The sequence below is a fragment of the Epinephelus lanceolatus genome, chromosome 17, assembly GCF_041903045.1.
Source record: "Epinephelus lanceolatus isolate andai-2023 chromosome 17, ASM4190304v1, whole genome shotgun sequence".
Lineage (NCBI taxonomy): Eukaryota > Metazoa > Chordata > Actinopteri > Perciformes > Serranidae > Epinephelus > Epinephelus lanceolatus.
The window spans coordinates 20,817,041-20,840,965 of record NC_135750.1 but is presented as its reverse complement, the minus strand read 5'-3'; the positions used below and the strand labels follow the sequence as shown (position 1 = coordinate 20,840,965).

General features: G+C 39.5%; 2 protein-coding genes across 7 annotated transcripts in view; one reads left to right on the top strand and one right to left on the bottom strand.

The window, feature by feature from the left end:
* tp53bp2a (tumor protein p53 binding protein, 2a) overlaps positions 1–3,694 on the bottom strand; it is a 31,432-nt gene extending 27,738 nt beyond the window's left edge. For all 6 annotated transcript variants that reach the window (XM_078176259.1, XM_033613060.2, XM_033613062.2 and 3 more), the window contains exons 1-2: positions 3,545–3,694; positions 3,093–3,249 (exon numbers count right to left, since the gene is read on the bottom strand). In XM_078176259.1, coding sequence (XP_078032385.1) covers positions 3,093–3,119 — 27 coding nt within the window. In that variant the 5' untranslated portion in view covers positions 3,120–3,249; positions 3,545–3,694. The remainder of the gene's footprint in view (positions 1–3,092; positions 3,250–3,544) is intronic.
* Positions 3,695–7,379: 3,685 nt separating this feature from the next.
* Positions 7,380–22,980, top strand: xpo5 (exportin 5). Its single transcript, XM_033613876.2, has 33 exons — positions 7,380–7,595; positions 8,195–8,316; positions 8,403–8,475; positions 8,565–8,702; positions 9,015–9,197; positions 9,324–9,350; positions 9,462–9,647; positions 10,301–10,377; positions 10,471–10,515; positions 10,616–10,706; positions 11,289–11,372; positions 11,512–11,637; positions 11,717–11,807; positions 11,897–12,025; positions 12,361–12,476; positions 12,580–12,735; positions 13,476–13,517; positions 13,611–13,700; positions 13,863–14,062; positions 14,148–14,250; positions 14,537–14,718; positions 16,067–16,167; positions 16,251–16,347; positions 16,434–16,570; positions 16,745–16,842; positions 16,953–16,999; positions 17,468–17,574; positions 18,335–18,397; positions 18,497–18,591; positions 18,682–18,789; positions 19,340–19,477; positions 20,588–20,752; positions 21,038–22,980. The coding sequence occupies exons 1-33, from the start codon at positions 7,494–7,496 to the stop codon at positions 21,182–21,184; spliced, it is 3,666 nt and encodes a 1,221-aa protein (XP_033469767.2). The 5' UTR covers positions 7,380–7,493; the 3' UTR covers positions 21,185–22,980.
* The last annotated feature ends 945 nt before the right edge of the window (positions 22,981–23,925 follow it).

Below are 23,925 nucleotides of genomic sequence, written 5' to 3'. Positions count from 1 at the left end.
GGCTAATAAACCAGCAGAGAATTCAAGCCTAAATGTGGTATTAATAAATGTCTGCACAACAAAGGCTGCTTTAGGTAGAAATAACTGTGAATCAGGGGTAAATGAGTTATACCTTGCCATGGTTCAATAAAGGGTGAGCATCCCTTATCAGGGTGCTGCCACACCACAGGCACACACAATGTGCTCTCAACAACACGCTGTTAAAGAGTCCCTGCAGCTCATTGTGTTCAGGAAACAGTGACCCCTTATTTACCAACCCAGCCAGCAATTACGACACTACATTCTCACTACCCCCGAGCCCCTGGCCTGTACAAGCAGGGTCATGGGCTACGGGTGTAATTTCTAAGACAATACCTCACATCAGACATGGCTATATAGAGGCCATTTTGTGTTTATCAGGCGAACACCAGAAGCTGTATCTCATTCAAACACACCAAAACACACACACAGATATATTCTCGGGTGACAGAATCGGGGTAAAGGGGGCAGTAACAGAGGTCTCGTGCAGCCTATAAAGAAAGAGATCTTGTATGAAAACATGCAAGGGAGCAATTTATATTGGTGTCCAGAAGAGCAGCACTTGGTGATAACAAACAACCATGTGCCAGCAGCAGACTGAGGTCATGCACCAGACAGGAGGCATCCAAATACGACTGTCTCCACAGCTAAGATGATTAATTCACTGATCAAGCTGTTTTACTGGAAGCACAGGTCTGAGCAGAGACGGGTATCATTAGTAGAACCTGAACATGCTACTACAGAGGATATGACTGGATTTTTCATTGACATTGTTGTCAAAAAGCATGTGACTTAACACATTATTTCACCAAAGACACAAAGGTTCAGAATCAACCAGAGAAGTGGAGGCAAAAAAAAAAAAATTCAGCAATAACATTAGGATAATGACTGTCCTTTCTTTTATAAACTAAACATTCAGCAACTAGTGCTGAACCAGCATTAGTTTGAAACAATAAGTTAATTATTAACCAGCAACTATTTCAACAATAGATCAAAAATTTAAGTCCGTTACCAAGATGAAATGCCAAACATACTCTGGCTCCAGCTGCTGCTTTTCTCTGTTTTATATAACCTAACTGTAAAGTAGGTCTGGGCAATATATCAATACACACAGAAAATGTTGGCTCCTCTGTGGCTCTTTAATGTGGGTTGAGATGCTATATGGCACTGCTGCCACACAAAGAAAATTTTAAACCCCAGCATGCTTTTTTCTACCGGATCTTTCCCCAGTAAAGTAAACTAAGCTGAAGAACCAGTAGGGAACCTTTGAAGCCCCTGTATTGTTCTTAGAGGTTATGTGCTGGTTCTTCAGCTTCATTAAGTCAGTTTATGGGGAAATAATAAAAAGACTACATTAAAATAGCCTAAAAATGGTGTGTTTGCAGCAGATAACACATTAAAGCAGTGGCTCTCAATCTCCTGCCCCACAAATATATTCCAGTGCTCCCCACAGAGGACATGAAACCTCTCCAATAACGCTTAAGAAGTTATTACTAATCATTTATATCTTGTTGCTTAGAAGCATACTAACTTGTCCATGGTATTATCTGGTATCATTTATGGGCTGCCTGGGTCTAAAATTTAAAAACAGCATACTGCTACATGGCACCTCCATAGATATATATATAGATATATATATAGATATATATATAGATATATATATAGCACTAAAAAGCACGGTACAGAGCCTTTCAAAGTTGGGTAACATATAGCACTAAGACAGGTTCACCTATAATTAAGTCAAAGGACCACTTTTGGGTACTGTTTAGCGCCATTTTTTTTTGTCAAGAGTGTATATCGATACTGTGATATGAGACTAGATATCGTCTTAGATTTTGAATATCATCAGTAATTTGACAATTCAGCATTTCCCTCGAGACAAAGTCCTATCCTATCTTGGTTTACAGTGAAGTGGTGGAATTTTCTGAACTTACCAGCCTACTGCCCTTATAAGCCCTACTTGGTCATCACATCCACGTTACTGATCATTTTTTATAAAAAATCTCATTGATCTAAATATTTTGCGAAAGCACCAACAGTATCACAATATTATTGCAATCTCTATATCAAAAGTATCATGATATTTGATTTTATCATGTTATAAAGTGAATATCTTTATGTTGGTAAACCAAAATGAGCAATATAAATATTTCACTTTGGGCTCTAGGAAATTCTGACGGCCACTTTTCACTACTTTATGGCATTTCATTTAATCATCGATTAATTAAACAAACAAATCAATAATAAAAAATGTGTTGACTGCAGCTCTATTTGCCACGACATACTCTGGTAAATAAATTCTAGACATAATAATTTCATCTGAGTTAAACGATGACCAATCCGGCCATCACTTCTTTGGACTCTGCTCATTTCTCAGCAAGCAGGCAAACTTGTCCCTATTTCTATTTGCTGGAAAGAATATTTCTCTCCACTGTCTGCTGCCCTCTCTTACACACATCAAAGAAGTGCTGACAGACAGAGGCTTTCACTGCAGCAAAAGCAATGGACCTCTGATGATGGTGATGATGGTGATGACATGGCAGGAGTCCAGAGCTGAGGTTAGCGTAGTGCCATCCAGACTTGGCAGACCCCTTCTGCTTGTTGTGTGTGTCCTGAGCAGGATGGATGTGTATATACTAACAAAGCGTACCATGACAGCATCTACGGTGACGTTAATGACTATGTTGTTAGGTAAATGTTAACTGTCCCAATACTGGATATGGATGTAACACAGCATTTTGACGCAGGGGACTGGTTTACATATAGGGCAGACGTAGTTGTATGCGTGGAAGAATACCTCAGAAAGCAAATAAATGACATAGCCTCTAACCACATGCACCGATCACACACACGCAGCTGTCACATCGAATAAACTTCACATCAGAAACCTGTGCTGCCATAATACAGACACAAAGTAGCAGCCGCATCAACTTGCCACGTCAATTTAAATGTCCAGGTATCATCACAGCGGTAACAATACGCGGTTAAAGCGGTTATATAATGTCGAAAGCGTTAATATTAACCTACAGGACAGCGTTAAAACTTATAGCCAAGTAAATAAAACATGAACTCACCGGCATCATTTTAGCTTCGTACCGCATTTAGCTAACCAACACAGGATGAATCCTCACTGGCAGTTTCGTCGAAAGCTGTGGGACTGGCGATCACTTTAATCCCAGAGCCTAAACCCACGATGGGCAAGGCTACTTTCTCCTGCTTGGGGGTCCCGTCCTGCATTAAAAACACAGCACAACGTTGTTTCATCACCCACGACAAAATATCCAAAAGTATACAACACATTAATGTTTACTGTATCCCGTGTAGAGGACCTGTTGCAACGAATAACAAGGCCTTCACGGCAAAAGTTTCCGTTGTAGTTCTGAGAGCATCGCTGAGAACTTTGAAACGGCTCGTTGGGAGCGCGAGGCATTGCTAAAAACCCTCACGTTTTGTGGTTAAACTACAGATAAAAACATATTAGAAATCTACGCGGGGATTATTTGGTATTTTTTTAGGTTTTGCTTACCCGAGACGCCGAGGTAATGAGCCCGAAACCCCGGTGACTGACAGCGTTGCTCGATAGCTCGTAGCCTATCCCAGAGTGACGTATCGAGAGGAAACTCATTCCAGTTTGGAATTCAGGCTCCGCCCCCTCATGAAGCAGAGACACCCCCAACGGCTGACCGGTGTAAACACGAAACTGTGCCCTGTATACGCACTTACAGGAAATAAAAGTTAAATTATACTGCAGTTTACTCCCGGTTAATGTCATTTAGTTGGACGAAAATATTCTTAGCAGCAAATGTGCTTATTTTAATGGCAGAAACCAACCTGAGTCCACTCGAATAAAGCTAAGAGGTCTCACTCTGCTCGTGTTTGACAAGTTGAAAGCTAAGTTGAAGTGGGCGGAGTTATGACAAGCAGCCGGAAGTGGAGGAAATATTCAGATCCTTAAAAAAAAGTTTAAAATTTATTATAAATTAGTTCATTATTAATTAGTTAAATTTATTTTTATTAGCTATTGACCTGAAAGAGTTTTTTTTTTAAATACTAATAATTTAATACTAATTTTAATAGAGCCATTAGAAGTTGAGTCTGAATCATAATTATAATCAATAATTTCCCAATTTATGAACTAATTTATGCATTTATAGGATCGTATATTTCCTAATATGTTATGAAAAATGACAAACACTTTGGTGCTCCATAGGTTATCCAGCTAGTAGTAGTAGTAGTAGTTTTCTTTTTTTATATATTTTAATTTAATTTCTATTTATGCACTTATTTTTAACTTATTTTATCTTATGTCTATTTTAATGTCACTGTTTTGTTGTTGATAAGGGGAAGTGTGGTTGTTGTTTTTTGTCTTTTATGAGCTGCTGGACAGCTGAATTTCCCTGCGGGGATAAATTAAGTTCTTTCTATTCTATTCTAGTAGTATTCCTTTCATTTAATTGCTATCTTATTGATGCAGTTAAGAAATTTCTCAAGGTTTACTCCTTTCCTAACCAGCCTGGTTTAAATTCCATAGAACATGGTCATTAAATTTTGTTTTCTTTCTTCAAACTTTTTAAAATAGAATGATATTATCTGAAAATGTCGCAAATTTGTTTGCCATATTTGTGCCGTTTTCTATACATGTATGACAACCCACCCTTTAGAGTATTTTTGATTTGTTGAATATTTTTTTAATAATTTTGTATCAGAAATTCTGTTTTCACTTTTAGACTATCGTCAATGTGTGTTTAACTTTGAAAACCCTGATAAAAAAATAGTTGGAAAAACGTGAATTTTATAAGGGTTAACCTCCAAAGACAGCGGCAACTATCCAAGATGTCACCCACTGAATTCCTTTTTCATGAAGGTCAACCAATGGTTAGGTTTATGAAGCCCTGCTACCTTTTGTCTCCAGTTCAGAACCAGAGACACATGTAGACTTGGATGGGAGAGGGATTTAGATACTGAGACTGATCAAATACTGTGGAGAGACCTACATAGCAACGGTGTTACTCGTACTCTAAACTCAAGATATAGATTAATCAGTTCAGTTGTCTTCATCAGACTTATCTCACTCCTTCAAAGCTATACGTTTTTTTTCCCTACTTTCTCACCCCTTTGCTTTAGATGTGGTCTGGCTGAGGGCCCTCTTCTTCACTCCACCTGGCAGTGTAGTAAACTACAAGGTTTTTGGCAGGGGGATCTGTGATGCTTTATCCATAGTCCATGGAGATATTCTCCCAGTGGATCCTGACCTCTTAAATGCTAATATCAGACATAACCGTTCCATCAAGCGTACAGAAATCCTATTGGCTATTGCCAAAAAATGTATTGCAGTGAAGTGGATTGGATTGTGGCTCTCAGAAGTGAACAGGTGCGTACCTCTGGAGAAGATAACTTTATGTGAAATATGGCAACCTTTAAAAACTATATGGAGAATCTCCCATCCCAAATAATTGAATGACTGTCTGCATGATCTTTATTTTTTATCACACTAGTGTTATAGACCATGCAACTGTGGATAATGCACAATAGGTATCTCTGATGTTTGACAGAGTGACCCCCTATACTTTGAAAGGGGGGTTGTATGCATCCAGACCTTCAGCAGCTACCTAGACATCCTTGTAGCTGAAATGTTTAGTTTATAACCAATAGTTTCACATTTTTCAGGTGTAAGCCTATTTTAATATGTACATATAGGCCTAGAGGGTTACTATTGCCATAACTGCTCCCCCTGTCTGTATCATTAACAGATTCCCTTTTAAAGCAAGTTCAGTTTAGGTGGCAAAACCATAGGGTTCATTCTGTCTAAAAATAACGTCTTAAGTTCAGCGAAAGCTAATATGGGGCTCCGGAAATCTGCGCAGGACAAATCAAGTGGGTATCTCTGACTTTTTCTGGTATAATGTTCTCTCTTTGTGCTTCAACAGACAGTTTTCCTTGCTAAGCCATTGCAGAGGAATAGTAATGACACTGTTTCAAGACAGACTTGGAGAAAAATTAAACCTATCCCTTAATTCCCCATATTTCTGACTAAAAGCAAGGCTGAAATGCAAAGTGGGCGACTGCCCAAGGGTTTCAGCCTTTCCTTATGTCAATGATTTGTACTAATTTAATGTACATTTTAATTTGGAATAAGCTTTTTTTTCTTTTCTTTTCTTTTTTTTTTTTTTTTACTTTTTCACTGAAGAAATGTTGACATAGCACAGTAGTAAAATCACAGGTGTAAATAATGTAATTAATTGTGACTGAATTCCATTTAGCTGTGTATGCGGGCTCTCTGTCAGCTTATAGTGACACTTGAATAGAACAGAGGTATCATTAATGTTAAGTTACACCTGTGCTTTTATGATTACAAGTCCTACTTAGCAGTGATTTTCTAGATGTTTGTAAGGGTAATGTAATGCATCCATTGGTGACTGTATAAATGTGACATTTTTCTTTCATACTTGACCTCCCACTTCTTCCAGCTGGAATGACAATAAATCAGAAAACAACTGTTTGCTAATGAGATAAGCGGACAATCTACTATGGAAACCCAGTGCAATATTAAATGACTAAATGAGACATTATTAATAAATAGAGTAAAATACATAAAGACACCAATGAGTGTGAAATAATTTGAAGAGCTGAGAGGTGAGGGGAGGGTTACTGGTGACTTAACTCCACTGTCATGAATAATGACATCATGAAATAGGTATTGTTGGGGGAAAGAAGATAATGGAATAAAATCAGACTTTTGAAAAAGTCATTTTAAAAAATATATAATTGAATGTAATTTCTATAAAGAGAATGATGACACAACATACCAGTTGAGTTTGAATCATATTTATAATCAATAATTTCACAGTTTATTGACTAATTTGTGTACTTATAAGATTGTTTATTTCCTTATATGTTATGCAAGAAGATGAACACTTTGGTGCTCCATAGGCTTTCCAGCTTGAGTTATAATTATTATTATTATTATTATTACCATCATCATATTTTTTCGGAATGTATCCTGATTTTATCATTTTGTCTGAGCTGTCTTTTCATTTTATTGCAATGTTGCAAAAATTCTTGCTTATTATGTTGATTTTCAGTTTTGACCTTCTATTTATTTGTTATCTCTGTGACATTTTATAATATTTTAGCTCGTTACGTTACATTCTCCTTGTGTTTTGAATTTGTTTATTTTTATGGCAAAGCACCGTTTTAAGTGTGTTTTGAAAGGTTATTTTAAAATAAAATGTATTATTTTTTTAAACTCAGAGGTGAGTTATCTCTCAGTATAGACGATCTTGTAAAAAAAAAAAAAAATGGCGCTTCGACTACGTCTCCCAGAATTCCCCTTCAACGGCGAGCCACAGGTTCAGGCAGCACATTTTGTGCACGTTGGTACCTCCCTATTCGTACGCAGCTCACTGTCGTGCAGGTGTTTTGCATAAGGGCGCTTCGCTTTCGCCTCAACAGTGTGCCAGACGCTACCTGAAGTCATGGCTGACCAGGTGGCCGCCATGTGTGAGCAGCTTATCAAAGCTGTGAATGTGATGATGGATGCAGAAACAGGCCAAATTTACCGACTGGAGGCCCTAAAGGTAGCACCGTTTTGGGCTGCTAGCTAGCGGCTAGCTAGCCCAGCTTGTCATTTATTGTAGCTGTTGTGAAAGTAGAGTCAAGTACCTGCGTAGATAAATAAAGAGTCTGTTTTTATCGGTATGGTTTGTAACGTTAGTGATGGCGTCAGTCAGACAGTTCATTTACATTTGTTAACGTTAGCTAAATTTACAGTGGTGGTGATGATGATGGCAAGATGGTTTGCGAGCTAGCCGGTGTGCCATGATTATCACCTCACCACCACATCCACTCATATTCATTCATTCATTCATAGAAACAGTAACATCTGGTTCACTACTGGCCGTCCTGTGGGGTGTTATAACAGACAGAGCTCGATTTAACAACTGTTAACCTAATGTCATGTTGCTATTGGCAACACTGCACCTAGCTTGGATGGCTAGTTGTAGGTTAGCTTTATGCTATTGGAGTGTATATTGTAATGTAGCTGAGGCAGATGTTGCTGTAGCCTCATGACACTGACACAGTACATGTGCAGGGTAATATTAAGTGTTATTGTAATCTTTAAAATGTCAGTTGGTCTTGGTGTGTGTAATGTAACAAGCTTAATTTATCACAACAGTTTTGCGAAGAGTTTAAAGAGACGAGCTCCTTCTGTGTCCCATGTGGCTTACAACTAGCAGACAAAGCCCAGCCAGCTGTAGTGAGACACTTTGGTTTGCAAATCCTGGAGCACGTCATCAAGTGAGTGCACCAGATATCAAATATATCAAATAATAATGACATGATAAAAAGCTGCATATTTAAGAGAAAGCTTATTTTTCTTGCAGGTTCAGATGGAACAACATGCAACAACAGGAGAAAGTCCAGTTGAAGGAGTGTGCCATGCAGTTGTTATCGAATGTAAGTGTGGTGGTAATAACAATCTGTCTTGAGGCTCAATTGAAACTTCTTTCTGTCACACTTATCTTACTTGTTTTGGGTCTCATCAGGGCACTCATGCCATCCTGGAGGAGGAGAGCCACATTAAAGACGCCCTGTCACGAATCACTGTGGAGATGATAAAGAGAGAATGGCCTCAACACTGGCCAGACATGCTGAAAGAGATGGAGGCTCTCACTAGCCACGGGGTGAGTGACTTATGTTTTGCGGGAAAAAGTATGTTACTGCATATAATTTGTTTCCTTTGCCAATTTGCATGCAATTTGATTACAATTATGTAACCACTCACATGCATGTAGATTAGTCATGTTCATTTGCATTTGGTGTCGTCATGTCAACTATGCAACTGGTGGATTTCAGCAACTATGAACCAAAACATCATGTGCAATCTATATTCTTGGCAAAAGCATGCAGTGTTCTAATCCTGTTGTAATGGACTTTTAAAAGTCAAATATAAGTTAATGAAGTAAAAACAAAATATTCACTTGTGCCTTTCACAGGAGGCACAGACAGAGCTGGTGATGCTGATCCTGTTGAGGCTGGCGGAGGATGTGATCACCTTCCAGACGTTGCCCACCCAGCGACGCAGAGACATCCAGCAGACACTCACGCAGAACATGGAAAATATCTTCAGCTTCATGATGGCCATTCTGCATGTTAATGTCGAGGACTACCGGAAACTGGTCAGTGGGGTCTTAACTTTTAGTTTGTAGACATAAGACGCATTAAGATTATTTTTTTTGTCAGTATTATTATGTTGCTCAAAGTAAAGTGACTTTAATATTTGCCTGACTTTTCTTTTAATCCAGAAAGGGTCACCTGGACATGAACTGCAGGTGAGAAACATCACTGCATTTCTGCCCAAATATGAATATCTTATGTACTTGATCACTTTGTTTACTTCTGTGTCACACACTCTTCTCTCTTCCTTTATTTTCCACGCTCAGGCCAGAGCTCACTGTCGAGTCGCCGTGGTTACGCTGAACACACTCGCAGGCTACATAGACTGGGTGTCTCTGGTGCACATCACCTCTGGAAACTGTCACCTCCTGGAGATGTTGTGTTTGCTGCTGAGTGAACCGGAGCTGCAGCTGGAGGCCGCGGAGTGTCTGCTCATCGCCATCAGCCGGAAGGTGAGACACACAAGTGGCAGAGGTTAAGCCATACTGCTTGCCTGATAGCTGTGACGATATTATACCTTCAGTCCCATGTCTGTCTCTGTTAGTCAGATAGTTACTGCTGTGTGATATCTTAAAAACGTCTTACCAGGTTTGAATGGAATTTGTGAGAAGGTTAGGCCATGGGTTATGTTAAGAAGTGGTGCAGATCTGGAGCAGTAGCGCCATCATGTGGCTGTTTGTAACACACTTTTTTTGGCTCATTACTCCTGAACCGAGAGGTACGGAAGAGTGTTTTTCTTTGCATTCCTAGTTGGGTTGTAATGATCATTTTCATTGTTGATCAGTCTGTTGTTTATTTTCTTGATTAATCGATTATTTGTTTGCCCTATAAAATGTCAGAACAGTGTGAAAAATGTCCAAAAAAGCCCAAGATGATGTCCTCATATGTCTTGGTTTGTCCAAGATTTTCAGTTTAGTAAAGGAGTAAAGAAACTAGAAAATATTCACATTTAAGGAGCTGGAGTTAGACAATTTGGACTTCTTTTTTCTTGTAGAAGCGTAGATGAGATAAGTCACGCTATGCTATGCGTGGTTACAGCCTATAAAATTAACATTAGATTAACAGTAATAAGTCTTGTGTAATCAGTTGTGTCTTTCTGCCACAGGGCAAGCTGGAGGATAGGAAGCCGTTCATGCTGCTGTTTGACGATGTGGCCATCCACTACATCCTTTCTGCGGCCCAGTGAGTACAACTGCTTCTCTCCATCATCCCATCATTACAGGCTTCATGCTACCGTTGTCACTGTTACTGAATTGTTTGTGTGTCTGGTGACAGGTCAGCAGATGGACTGGCAATATGTAAGAAATCCCCTGAATCACAGTAAGTAATGGGATGCTGATACTATGGAGCACAAAGATAAATCTAAAGTTTATTCAGCACACATTGCTGTGACTAATAGTCCTGTGTATATACCTTTTAGAGCAGTGGAGGTGGTGGAGCGGCGCTACATCTTCCTGAAGAGGCTGTGTCAGGTGCTGTGTGCTCTGGGAGGACAGCTCTGCTCATTAGTGGTGAGTCTTAATTTGGCCACACATTTATTCCTGTGTTTACATGGTCTTTTATCAGGGCTTGGCCAAGGGCTGAACAATATGGGACAGTAATCTAATTGCAATTTTTTAGACTGTTATTGCTCAAAGTGCGGCCTGCGGGCCAGTGGTAGCCCTCAGAAACATGTGCGGCCCCTGAACCTAAAAATAAAAACACATGCATTATATTTTAGTCATTTGAAGTCCATTTCAATACTTTCACTTTAAGTATCTTACATTTTGATAATTCCCATCGCCACAGTAGTGCTGTGAGCATCAAAGCTTGATCGTGCCATTTTACAAGTTGTTTTCTCCGTCTACTGTCATTTGCATATGTCACATGGAGTGTAGGGCAGCGTGTGTGCTCATGGAGCCCACGGGGCTAGGTGTTTCCGAACTTATGGTCAGTAGGATTGGGTAGCATTAGAAAAATTGCCACTTCAAATTTGAAATTTGTGTACAATTTCGCTCAAACCAAGCTTGGTCCGTGTTGACACGTTGTGTACAATCACAAAGGCATGTTTTAGCAGTTCAGACTTTTCATTTTAATATATTTTCTCTCCACAGGGTTCAGATGTCGAGGTGGAGGTACCTGCAAATCTCAGCAAGTACATGGAAGCCTTTTTAGCCTTCACTATACATTCCAGTCAGGTGAGATAACAATCATTTACTGGTGGATTTTACTTAAAGCTTTCACCTCTGAATAATTTAGTCAAAGACTGCATTTAAATCTGTAGAATATCAATCCTTCAGCTGTGTTTGATCTTTCTTGCGACTGTTTTATTTGCAGTTTTTGAAGTCGTCCACTCTGCCTTCTTGGGGAGCTCTGTTCAGACATGAGACTCTGTCGAAGGACGTGGTTGTTGTGGAGATGGCCATCAAATTCCTCAGAGCGTCTATGACCAACCTAGTTAAGGTGAGACAATGATGTCAGTGCTACCACTCCCAGAGTACATGGAAGATGAACAGGTATAACGGTTTGTTTTTCTCTGCAGACTGGATTTCCATCTAGAAATGATAGCCCAAGTTGTGAGTACTCCCGTGTGGACTTTGACAGTGATGAGGACTTCAACTCATTCTTTAATTGTAAGTATTATGGATTCTATTTTACTTCGCTAAACAAGAGTACCCTTTATTTTATGTTGTGTTTCACAGTGTGTGTTCATGCTCAACAGCTTTTCGAGCACAGCAGGGAGAGGTGGTGAGGTGTGCATGTCGTATTGTACCTCTGGAGGCTTTCCAGATAGCAGCAGAGTGGTTACAGTATCAGATCGCCAGCCCTATTGATACTGGTGCTACCACATGTAAGTGTTTGTCCTCATTATTTACATGTTGGGGAAGATTTTTCTGTACATTTGTGGTTGGTTTGGTTAATTTAACATGTGAAATATGCAGCGATATGGAAATAGATTTGGGCTTAGAGGGAGTCCTGATTGGTTAGATTTCCCGACTGCCCCCTCAGGTACAACAGACTGATTTTGATAGTGACGTAGGAATGTATATGCATCAGCAACATGTGTTTTTGAACTTGTCGTAGCATTCAATTGAAGGACTTTGTTATAACCAAGTTTACATGACGATGGTCATGAATTTTTACATTCAGCATATTAACCTGACCTCTCTCTCTGCACCTCACCAGCTAAGTCAGCGGAGGGCCTGTGCTCCCTCCTGTCTCCATCAGTGGTCCAGTGGGATGCGATGACCGTCTTCATGGAGTGCATGGTTGGACAGATCTTCAAAAATCTGGAGGAGGAGGTAACAGAAACAATTTTAAGTGACAGAACAAAATTGTGTGAGAAATATGTTGATTATGATGACATGAAGGTTTGTTCCCCTCCCTCTCCCTCTTGCTGTGTAGAAGTTGCCCATAGATCAGAGCATGGAGCTGCTGCAGGCCGTGCTAAATTACGACACCAAAGACCCGCTCATCCTGTCCTGTGTGCTCACCAATGTTTCCGCTCTCTTCCCATTTGTCGTACAAAGACCGCACTTCCTGCCACAGGTCCTCTACAAGGTCAGCTGAGTCGTCATTGGTTACTACATATTACTTATGTGTTTGGAGTACAGAGGCGTCATTATCTGTCTCTGTTCAACCAACTAAATTGTCGGTCTCATGTATTCTGATCGAAGGCCGGAAGTGGGCATGGTTTATACCAGAAGTCATGTTAAATCGGAAACTGTATTTCCTCACCAAATATTAATTAGCAGCTCAAGTGCTGTGCCTTCAAAGCATCAAATTGATTTAATAATGGTATAGAATTAGTTATGATATGTATCTGCCAACCTGATACTGTAGCTTCTCTGTCTCTCTTTTTTTTAATTTTTATTTTTACCTAAACTTAGTTTTAAGATTTAAGTCAGTATAAAATAAATAAGAAATATACCTGTTAAATAATAAATTATTTAATAAATAATTATGGCTATGATATAATTCCTGAAATAAGGAAGAAGAATAAATGAATATGAATATATATGTGATACAATATAGTTCATTAAATAAATAAATAAATAAATAGGTTTTTATTAAAAACAAAGGTCTTTTTTCAACAGACTACTTTTATTTATTTCAGGAGACTTTTATTTCATAATTATTTCAAGAGGCTTTTATTACCTAATACCACATTTATTTTCTAGCTCTTTTTATTTCCGTCTGTTTAAATAATCATGAAATACTTGGTAGGGTATTAGTGGACGCTGAATCATTACATAGCCAATCAAAATACCTTACAGTATTTTATTCTTTTGTCCCTGCAGCTGTTTAAAGCCATCACATTTGAGATTGATCAGGAAAATAAGGTGAGTTTACCTTCACAGAAAGCAAATATCAGTGATTTTCCTTATCTGCAATGTCGAAGAGGAAAAATTAAATTGTCCGACTGACGTCTCCAGGCACCTCGGACCCGAGCCGTAAAGAACGTGAGGAGGCACGCCTGTTCTTCCATCATCAAAATTTGCCGGGATTACCCACAGTTCATTTTGGTAAGTGTGCATGTCTCCCAGTGAAAGTAAAACAGCATGAATTAGATTATACTTGCTCTCAGTTGATTGATTTCATGCTCAACATGTGTACCTGAAGTACATCGTGCTGATGAATAGGCATGAGTAAATATTTGGGACGTAATTTATTTTCTCCTCTTCCAGCCTTGTTTTGAGATGTTTTACAATCACGTGAAGAAGCTGTTCTCCAGCGACGCCACGCTCACTCACATGGAGAAATGTTCGCTGATGGAAGCTCTGGTGCTCATCAGTAACCAGTTCAAAGACTTTGCAAAGCAGAAGGCGTTTCTAGATGAACTGATGGCTTCAGTGGTAGCAGAATGGACTTCAGATGAGATGAGACAGTGCGTTTCTCTCTTTTTCCCTCAAATTGAACATGACATGTTTTAGTGTCCTGACAGATAATTGACTGTCTTCTTTGTGTTTCAGTGTGCTGTGGAACCCTGCCATGTTCCTGTCCTTTGTTGGCGCTGATCAGGTGGTCACCGAGCAAAATAAAGATAAAGACACAGTGGGGCTCAATAGAGGGCGGGTAAGTGTGTAGACTGAGTGATTATGTCAGCTATAAGGACTGTAGCATTTCAACGTAGATTTGCTTACTTCACGCTAATGTGTAAGACACTGCAAGGAACGTCATTAGTTTTGCAGGTATTTTGTTATTAATTAAAGTATTGGACAGTTTGGATTTTTACCTGATGATGATGATGACGTGAGGTGACATAATCCGTATCACTAACATGTCTACAAAAAGCTTGTAGTTAGCTATAACAACGTAGTAATCGTTTAACTGATTGTTTCTTTTTTTGACTTTCCTCTAGTTGAGTTTCTGTTTGTACGCCATGCTGGGGGTGGTGAAGCGAGCACGCTGGCCTGCAGACCTGGAGGAAGCTAAAGCTGGTGGCTTCGTGATGGGCTACACCCCTGCTGGAGCACCCATCTACAGAAACCCCTGCACCGCCCAGTTTTTGGCCTTGCTGCCCAACCTGCTGGCTCTAATCAGGTGCGCATATCGGTTGACACCAAAAACTTGTGTTCAGGCATGTTTCCATTGTGTGGAACTGTGTGGAACTAACACACATCATCGCATTATGCCCATATCAGGACATTTACACATAGTTTGAACAAACATGGCACTCTTTTTTAGGTGTCGGGCAGCTCTTCTGCCAGCCCCTCTTTTATTTGCCAATGTTATTATTATTCTTGCTACGAGGAAATGTGCCCTCTCATGAATATATAAAAACAGGCTAATGCCAAACTTCCTCAACTGGCAGTTTGGGCTAGTAGTCCTGACGGTGGTGCTACAGCAACCCTCTCAAGTTTAAAGCTTTGAAAATTTATAACATATCAGCCATATATGCTACGACTTTCACCGAAATGTAGCCACACATGAGCAGAAATGCTCGGATGCTTCATCCTGCAGGAGTTAGAAAGTCTATCACTCAGTTTTTCTTAAACTGTAAACTAAATAAACCTATTTCCGGCTACATTTTTTTTGCAGAATAAACATGATAATACCTACTCAGGCATTGTGCTATGTGAGTTAGAGTGACATAATTTCTAAGATAATTTTATTTTAAGTTAGTTAGATAATTATGGTCCAGACATTTCAGATCTGGCCTTAATTTTTAGGTGGGACATGTATGTGGGTGGTTGACGTAAAAGGGTTATCACTCAATACGTTTACATGACGTTAGAGAAAATCGATTATTTGTGTTAGTCCAAATAAACCAGGCTTTTAAAATACGTGTAAACATTGTAGTCTGAATGAAGTCGTATTAAATCAAATTTCTTAAAATCGCTTGGGAGTCGAATTATTCCTGCATGTATACAGTCAATGGGACCCAAACTGGCTGAGGTGCTCTACACACCTCCACAGTTTCCGCCCCCGGCTTTGATCCAGAAATTAAATAGCATTAAACATATAACAGAAGAAGAAGCCGGTAACAACATGGTGAAATCTACATCCAGAGCTGTGCATTTTTGGATGTATGAAATGTACAGAGCTGTAGAGTTGTCCACCATGGTACAAGTTTGTTGCTAGCTAACCGTAGCTAACTTGTATGTCAATTGTTTGGGAAAAGGGTCCAATACTAACAAGCTGAAAGGGGACATATCACCACCTATCATAGCGGACTCGGACATACTTCGGTCAATAAATCGATTCCCCTCCTGTGCTTGAATACTGGGACAAGGACTGTAGTCCAATTAAATGGCCTAGTTGAGCTATAACTGTAGCTTGACTTAACTGTGCATGCAAACGTACTAAGTGTCTCCAACAGTGTCTCAGTAATACTTACTACTATTGTACTGATCTGTGACCAGTCTGTTTTCTTTACTCCTCATTGCAGGACTCACAACAGTCTGTTCTTGCCAGAGAACATGGCTCGTCTGAGTGAGACCTTCTCCAGGGCCCATGAGGTGATGGATGCAGAGAAAAATGTGGTTCTTGGTAAGAGGAATGTTTTGCTCATTAGTGAGCTGTCATCTGAATGGACTGTGGTTAAACCGTCTGGCTTTGTGTGCCTCCTCCAGGTCTCTCTCAGCATCTTCTGGATATTTATGACTCTCCTGTGTATAGAACTAACCTGGAGCGAATGCAGGGATTTTTCACCACATTGTATGACAACTGGTGAGGATTTTCCCCAAATTTTTCTTTTGTATTGGTTATACCTCACGTGCTGTTGTAGATTAAATTGTGTCTCTTTCCCTCTGTAGCTTCCATGTGCTGGGAAATGCAGGTCTGTCCCTGCAGCAGGAATTCTACACCATTGAGAGGTTGGCAGAAGAAATCACTGGCTCTGCTTTCGTCTCCCTCGACCATGTGCCTGACCACAGACTTCGCCCCATGATTCATATCCTTTTGCTTTTGCTTGATTTGACTTGCCAGTTTTTTCGGTTTCCATGCTTTAGTCAGTGGTTTGTTGCACATAGGTGTAAAAGCTCTTTTTCCTAGACTCACTTTAGATGAATAGTACTCTGCATTAACAAAGCTTTATGTTAACATGTAATTTCCTTAACTGGTGCACGTGTATTTTTGAGGCAGTTGGTGATATCATGCCCTCAGGAGTACTACAACAGTCTACTCTGCCCCCTGCTGGGACCTCTGTTCGCCTACATGCTGCAGGTCAGATCTCCACAGTCTGCAGCACTTATCATTAATCTCACCATCAGATAGACTATATTCACTCAGTCACTGTTGTTTTCTCACAACCTCACTTTTGTTTCATACTACAGAGACTCAACATCAAGTGGCAGGTCATCAACCAGAGGACCTCTGTCAAGTAAGCTGTTTGTTTCTGTATGTGTTTTTGTGTATATATCAGGAAGCTGGAAATTATGTATTTAAAAACAGTTAGTTCCCTCAACAAGTTCCCTCCCCCAGCTTTAGCTCTTTGGTCATAATTCTTACTGTAACGGTTAAGGCACTCAAATACTGGTATATTGTCGATAAGAAAAACTAAATAACAAAAATAAGCAACACAGATGTCAGTAATGTTCTTCAGACTCTGACCTTTTAACGCAGTTGCAGCTTGCAGTTGCCTTTTGAACAGGGCAGGCACAACTCACTGACTAAAACTGAAATTGTTTGCATGAGACCATGTCCCAGGACATGAGACTATGAACGTTTGAGCTGTGGTTTCGCTCTTGGTTTCAGAACTGTTAAACCTCTTTTGGTAAATATGTTATGTTTAATTCTTTGATGACTTAAACCGGATATGTGGACTAACTGGTAACCTGTTTGTCTGTAGTGGGGAGGATGAGGAGGAGGTGGTGTGTCAGGATAGCCAGGTGACGCAGGAGATGCTGGAGGAGCAGCTGGTGCGCCTGCTCACCAGGGAGGTGCTGGATCTGCTCAGTAAGTTTCAACATCTCTGTTAACGTCTCCTGTATCCATACAAGTTTAGCAAACAGTTGGGGGTGTTAGAAGGAATTAAAAGTGAAATATATGAAGGGGTGGTGAAACATCAAATTAATACAGACTCAGTGTAATGATAATTCTTCACCCGAAAATGTTATAAACAGATTGTTTTGAAATAATAAGTAATAATAAGTATTTAACAAAGAAAGAAGTGTATTAACATTGAGCACTCTGTGTCAGCCACTTTGCATTTGTCGGCATAAGTATTGATTAAAAATAAAAATTTTATTACAATGATGTTACACTTGTTTTATGATAGCAATATAATGTCCCTGTCTAAACTCGCTGTAAAACGAAGCGTGACGTGAAGCCTGGGTATTAATTCCTTAATACTGCTAATGCACTTTAGTCATGTGGTATGGTTGTATTCGTGCCAGCTACACAGGCTAAAAACGGTTTCAGAACACATCAGGAAAGTGCAAGTATCAGCCATAATTCCTGGATAGAGGTGAGACTCTGCATATTGTGGTAGATCAGACTGTGTTGCTTCCAATGGGATTTATCTTGGGTGACTAACAACCTCTTACCTGGGTTTAAAGTCATTTAGCTCGACTGTGCAGTACCAAACTAAAATAGCCAAGATACTGAGGATGATTTTTGATGTTGCATATTGAAAAGGTACTAAAAAATATGAGGTGTGTCTGAACAGCTTTTACTCATAATGATGCATAATACTTGTCTTTTCCTTTTATTCTAGCTGTGAGCTGTGTTTCCAGAAAAGGACCTGAACCAGCAGCAAATAATAAGGAGGAAGTAGATGGTGAGAGTCAAATCTAAACCATTCGAATCAATAGTTTGATTTTGTTTGTTTTTACTCTGACAAGCATCTCATGTCTTTGCTTGAAATGTGCTCTCATAGAGGAAGACATGATGATGGATTCAGTGCAGACGGCGACTCCTGCTCAGCCCACAGAGGAGCTCACTGAGCTGGGAAAATGTCTGATGAAACATGAGGTCAGCCTGAGACTTTTACATTCAGAGGACAGTATGGTCACTCATTAAATGCTGCATGTAAACTCAATGTTTCTCCTTTTCTTTGCCCAGAGCATCTACATGACCATGTTGACCCTCTCCTTCACCTCATTGTCGTGGAAGGACACCACGAACTGTCACCGCACTGCCTCCATGGTCTGCTGGACACTTCTGCGGCAGGTAGGGATGTAATGGTACACAAAAGTCAGGACTCACTTCATACCCAAGGAGTCACAGATTGGGGCGAGTTCAGTACAGCGGACCCCCCCCCCCCCCCCCCCCCCCCAATGTATAAAGACACATTTCTCTTCATTTAATTTGAACAGACAGAAGTGCAAGTGTCAGAGATGGACAAAGTCCTCTCGCTGGGGGCTGAAGTAACATTTTGCCCACTGCCAGCTTCGTTAAGGCATTTTCATTATTAAAAAAAAAAGAAAAGAAAGTAAAACATGGGCTCACCTGGTAGAGCGTGTACATTTAGTCTCAGTCTTTACCTTAGCAACTTGCGTATGATTCCAGCCTGGGCCCTTTGCTGCACACCCCCAACAAAAAAAATGCACTTGTATTTTCATTTAAACCTTTGCCACCTTTCTGACCACTGACATCTTTGTATCCCTCGGTAACCCCTCTGAAATACTAACTCATTGCCTGTGATCTGAAAGATGACTTCAGAAAGTATCTTAAATTGCCACATATTTCTAAAGCTTCCATCCACTCTGTGTTTCTTCAGGTCGTAGGGGGTAATCTTCTTCCCGAGGCGGTCACATGGTTTTATACCAGTGTTCTTAGGGGCCTTCAGGTTCACGGGCAGCATGAGGTCTGCAACTCCACCCTCTCTCAGCTGGCGATGCTCATCTATGAAAACCTGGTGAGGATAAGGGCGGTATTCTCTGCCATATCTGCTCTTACTGTCTGCCTTTGTTTTTCAGTTTTCAGCTGCAGCTTACCATTATTTTTGTTATTGATTAACGTGGCCAATATTTTCTTGATTGTTTAAGATGTCAGGAAATGGTTAAAATGACCACGGTGAGGTCTTCAAATTGCAGGTTTTAGGTTTTACAGAGTCCAAAACCCAAAGATGTTCAGTTTACTATCATGTGACAGAGAAAAGCAGGAAATCCTCTTAGTTGGGGAGCTGGAATCTCTGAATTTTTGGGGGTTTTGCATGAAAAATGACTCCAAACAATGAATCCAGTATCAAAGTAGTTTCTGATTTATTTGCTTTAATGTCACAATACCAGAATTTCAAATTGTGATTTAATACTAGTATAAAAAAATGACCTCTTTGTGGGGCGTTGGTAGCGTAGTGGATAGTGCCAGTGCCTCATGTACAGAGGCAACGCCTCGCTGCAGCAGCCGCGGGTTGGAATCCAGCTCGCGGCCCTTTGCTGCATGTCAGTCCCCACTCTCTCTGTGTCCCCCTTTCACTCACTGTCCTGTCATTAAATGCAAAAAGCCAAAAAAAATAATCTTTTTAAGACCTCTTTGGATGCTAATAAAAAATAGAAAAGAAAAGGATTATTATATTATTTTATTAACAACCTGCATACTCTGCTTGTGCAGAGGAGGTCACTTAACACATACTGACACATTTGATAGGTTTGTTGATGGAGTAAATGCTGAAACAGCCACAGATTGAGGACCAGCATATTTTCTTCCCAGTTGTTTCATCTGTGCAGCTTGAAAATCTGATTCTAGATCGTTTGTTTGTTTGTTTTTCTAAAGGTTTGGTACTTAAAATACTATTGAATATGTAATTATTGAAGATCATATTGTTTTGAACATGTGGCATTAAAAAAGTATCCAACTATCGATACTTTTGACAACCTTAATTTGATGTCAATCAGCTCTAAAGTCATGTAGTACCAGTTTCTTTAGCGGTAATATAATACAGAAGTTTCTGTCTGTGCAGCTTTCAAGTTAATTGCTGAAAATGCATCTCTTGTAATCTCCTTCCCTGTCTGTCCATCTCTCTCAGCGGCCTCGCTACATCGAGCTGAAAGCCGTGATGACTCAGATCCCAAACATCAATGTTGATGCTCTGGACCAGTATGACCACAGGCTCATGGACCCCAATGCCCAGAAGATGGGAGACAAGAAGAGGAAAGACCAGTTCAAGAAGCTCATCGCAGGAACTGTTGGGGTAATGCCACATTTAATCACTAGAGGGCAGTGCTTCTCTGTTATATGCCACTGTAGCTGCTCATCACAAGTGACCAGAGAAACCAGAGCCTAAGAGCACAAGTCATTACTCAGCAGTGTGATTCTGGCTGTGCTGTAAATCTAATGTGCTCGGCAGCAAAAAAAAAAAAGAAAAAGAAAAAAGTGCAGCAGCTCAACAGGGCTGTACACTGTAATGAAATTCTTTCTGGTAGATCTCGGATAGCTCTGTGTAACCTCTCCTCTCTCTGCCCCCCCCTGCCAACAGAAAGCTCTGTGCCAGCAGTTCAGGAAGGAGGTTCATATCCGGAATCTTCCATCCCTCTTTAAAAAGCTGAAACCAGACAGCGATGTAACCAACAGTGAGGTGCTGGGCCTGGCAGCTCTCTTCACCCCGGAGAATGATGCCCTGTAGGAAGACAGCGGATCTAATGAACTTCATACTGACTGAGGACGCGGTTATGTGTACAAACTCACCGTCCTCCAGCTGGGGCTGTACCTAACATAACTGTCAACACCTCTGTTGTTCCATCTTTAATCCAACTCTCATTGTGCCGTTGCACGACTCATGAATTACACCTTTCCACCAGTCATTTATGCAAGCTATTATCACACAGAAGAGCAAACTACTTCTCCATCCTCTCGCTCATACCGATAAATGAGGTATATGAGCTACGGAGATTAGAAGTAAATATTTCAGATTAAAGAATGGCCTGTGTCTGTGTCAGATTGGGTTAAGAGATGATCTTAAAATAGCAGACTAACCATTAATATTTGCTCTGCAGCAGAAGTTTCGAGCCACAAAACTACTTTGATTCTGTCGTTTCATGTTTTCATTTTAAGGGGCAATATGTGCCCGTTGCTCAGCATCACGCACACTAAGCATGTCTGTTTATGGGACGAGGGAATCAAACTGAGAGCCCCGCTGAGGTTTGATATTCAGCATACAAGTCGGCATCTAATGATGTCCAAACAAGCAAAGCCAGTAGAGCCAATAGCTGCAGGAGTAGCCTGTTAGGAAGGAGAGTGTGTGTGTTTGTGTCACTTGTGGAGAGGAGGAGACTGTTTGTACTCAAAAGAAAAACTCTTAAATTCAGAGGTCAGTGTTGGCAGATATGTTGTGTGACCACGCTGCTGCTGTCGAGGCTGTTACATGCTGGGTCAAGAAGAAGAAAAACCTTGGACACATAATGGTGCACATTTCTTTATTTGCTGTGTTTTTATCTGACTGAACGAGCTCAACTGCGGTCTGATTCTGAAGGATGTGCTGAAGGGTACCTCAGGTGCGACGTTCCCCAACATGGGGTCAAGATGCTTTATGGAAACATACTCTAAGAAAGAAAACAAAGCAGCTGGATTGTGTTTTCATGAATCGTTATTATAGATATAAATATGAATGACCGTTTTCTAGTTTGCAGATATTACGAAGTAGTTGTTTTAGGCTGCTTGCTTTTTGCCCGTTCTTCATATCGGCACACTTTACTGTACACAGCCCACATACTGTTCTGAAACGCTTATTTAATGCATATCATACTACAGAGAATTAATACAGCCACATTTTGTGCCAAAACACGTAGACCTATTTGACAAACTTGACCAGACATTTGTGTGTGAGAAGCAAAACCTACTAAGATACAACTTTTATGAAGATTATTTAAGGGTGGACTCGACGACTAATGTGTAGCTTAATCCAAGTCTTTCTGTTGTTTTCTAGCTGTTCAGTTTGTGATTGTATTCTGTTTTTCATGTCTTGTTTTTTATGTGTTTGTACTGGTTTTTCCAGTCATATGAAAAGACGAACCAGCACTACATTCCCCCGTTGTCTAAAGGATTGTTTTTAAGCATAATTTGATGGGTGTGTTTTGCTCCTTCATGGTAGAGAATGATTTGCTTTGTGATGTCTAGATTCAGACCAAAATTATTTGGAGTTGTTTGAGCTTTCACTTTAAATGCATCTAGACTGGTCTGCACTTCAGATAATTATTGCAAACAGGTTCACATCATACTTGCACAGGAATAAGAACATTTATGAAGCTTGACTTTCCAATGAATTCTCCTGTCTTTGTCATGACTGTTTGTTTACATGCGGCCATTTTTAAAAAAAAGCTTGTCCAACACTAAAATGTTCTGTACAAAGGAGAAAATAGGCTTTTTAAAAGTGTAGTGTGGTTTATATTTTGTTGTTTTTAAATAAAAAAAGATTGATCTTGATTTCAGTTTATCTTTAATTTTCTTTCTTTAAAATCTTTAAAAAAAAAATTAGAATAAAGACAGAAGTAGTTAAAGTTTAAAAGATGAGTTCTTAATTACTATAGATCGACATATTTGGGTCTTATTAATTATTATTTGTTTTTGTTGCATATGCACCACTTTCAACATTTTGCAAAATGACCAACACGAGGACATAGTTGTAAATATACATTGGGGTGAAATAAAATTTAAAATAAAAAAAATAAATAACTGTGGAAAAATAAATTATACCTTTAAAGAAGCATAAGCCTACATTTCATTTTCTTTCTGTCACCATGTTTAAGTTTTGTACTACATTATAATGATTTTAGTAACATTACATTGACATAATAAATAAAAAAATTTTAACATTTAGGCTATTAAATGTCTCAACTGAAATAAAAATTAAATGTGTATATACATTGACAGATCTTCGGAGCTACCCTGCTCATTAAATATATGCAGTATTTCAACATAATTTAAAAATACATATTTCAGACACAAGCTCATTGCTAACCCAATTAGTTAATACTCTACTTTTATCTTTTAATAATATTTCACATTTTGTATGCACAATTAACACATTTTCAGTGTTTTGCCATGTCCTCATTTACTCCCCATGATGCTACACCACCCCTTAAATCAATTAAACAAACAAAAAACAAACGAACCAAAAAAATGCAATCAATTTAATTCAATAAATGTAGTCAAAATTTGGAAAGTTGAGTCATGTTTCTGGATCAATTTCTGTCTGTTTTATAAATATGTAATAACTGCCACTGGTTATAAAAAAATATGACGATTAATAATTTTCCAAAACCTGTTTTTACTAATCATTAGAATACTTTTTATGAGATGTTAAAATAAAAAATATTTACAATACTGAAGGAAGGAGAGACTTAGAAATTATATTTGTAAAAGCAGTAT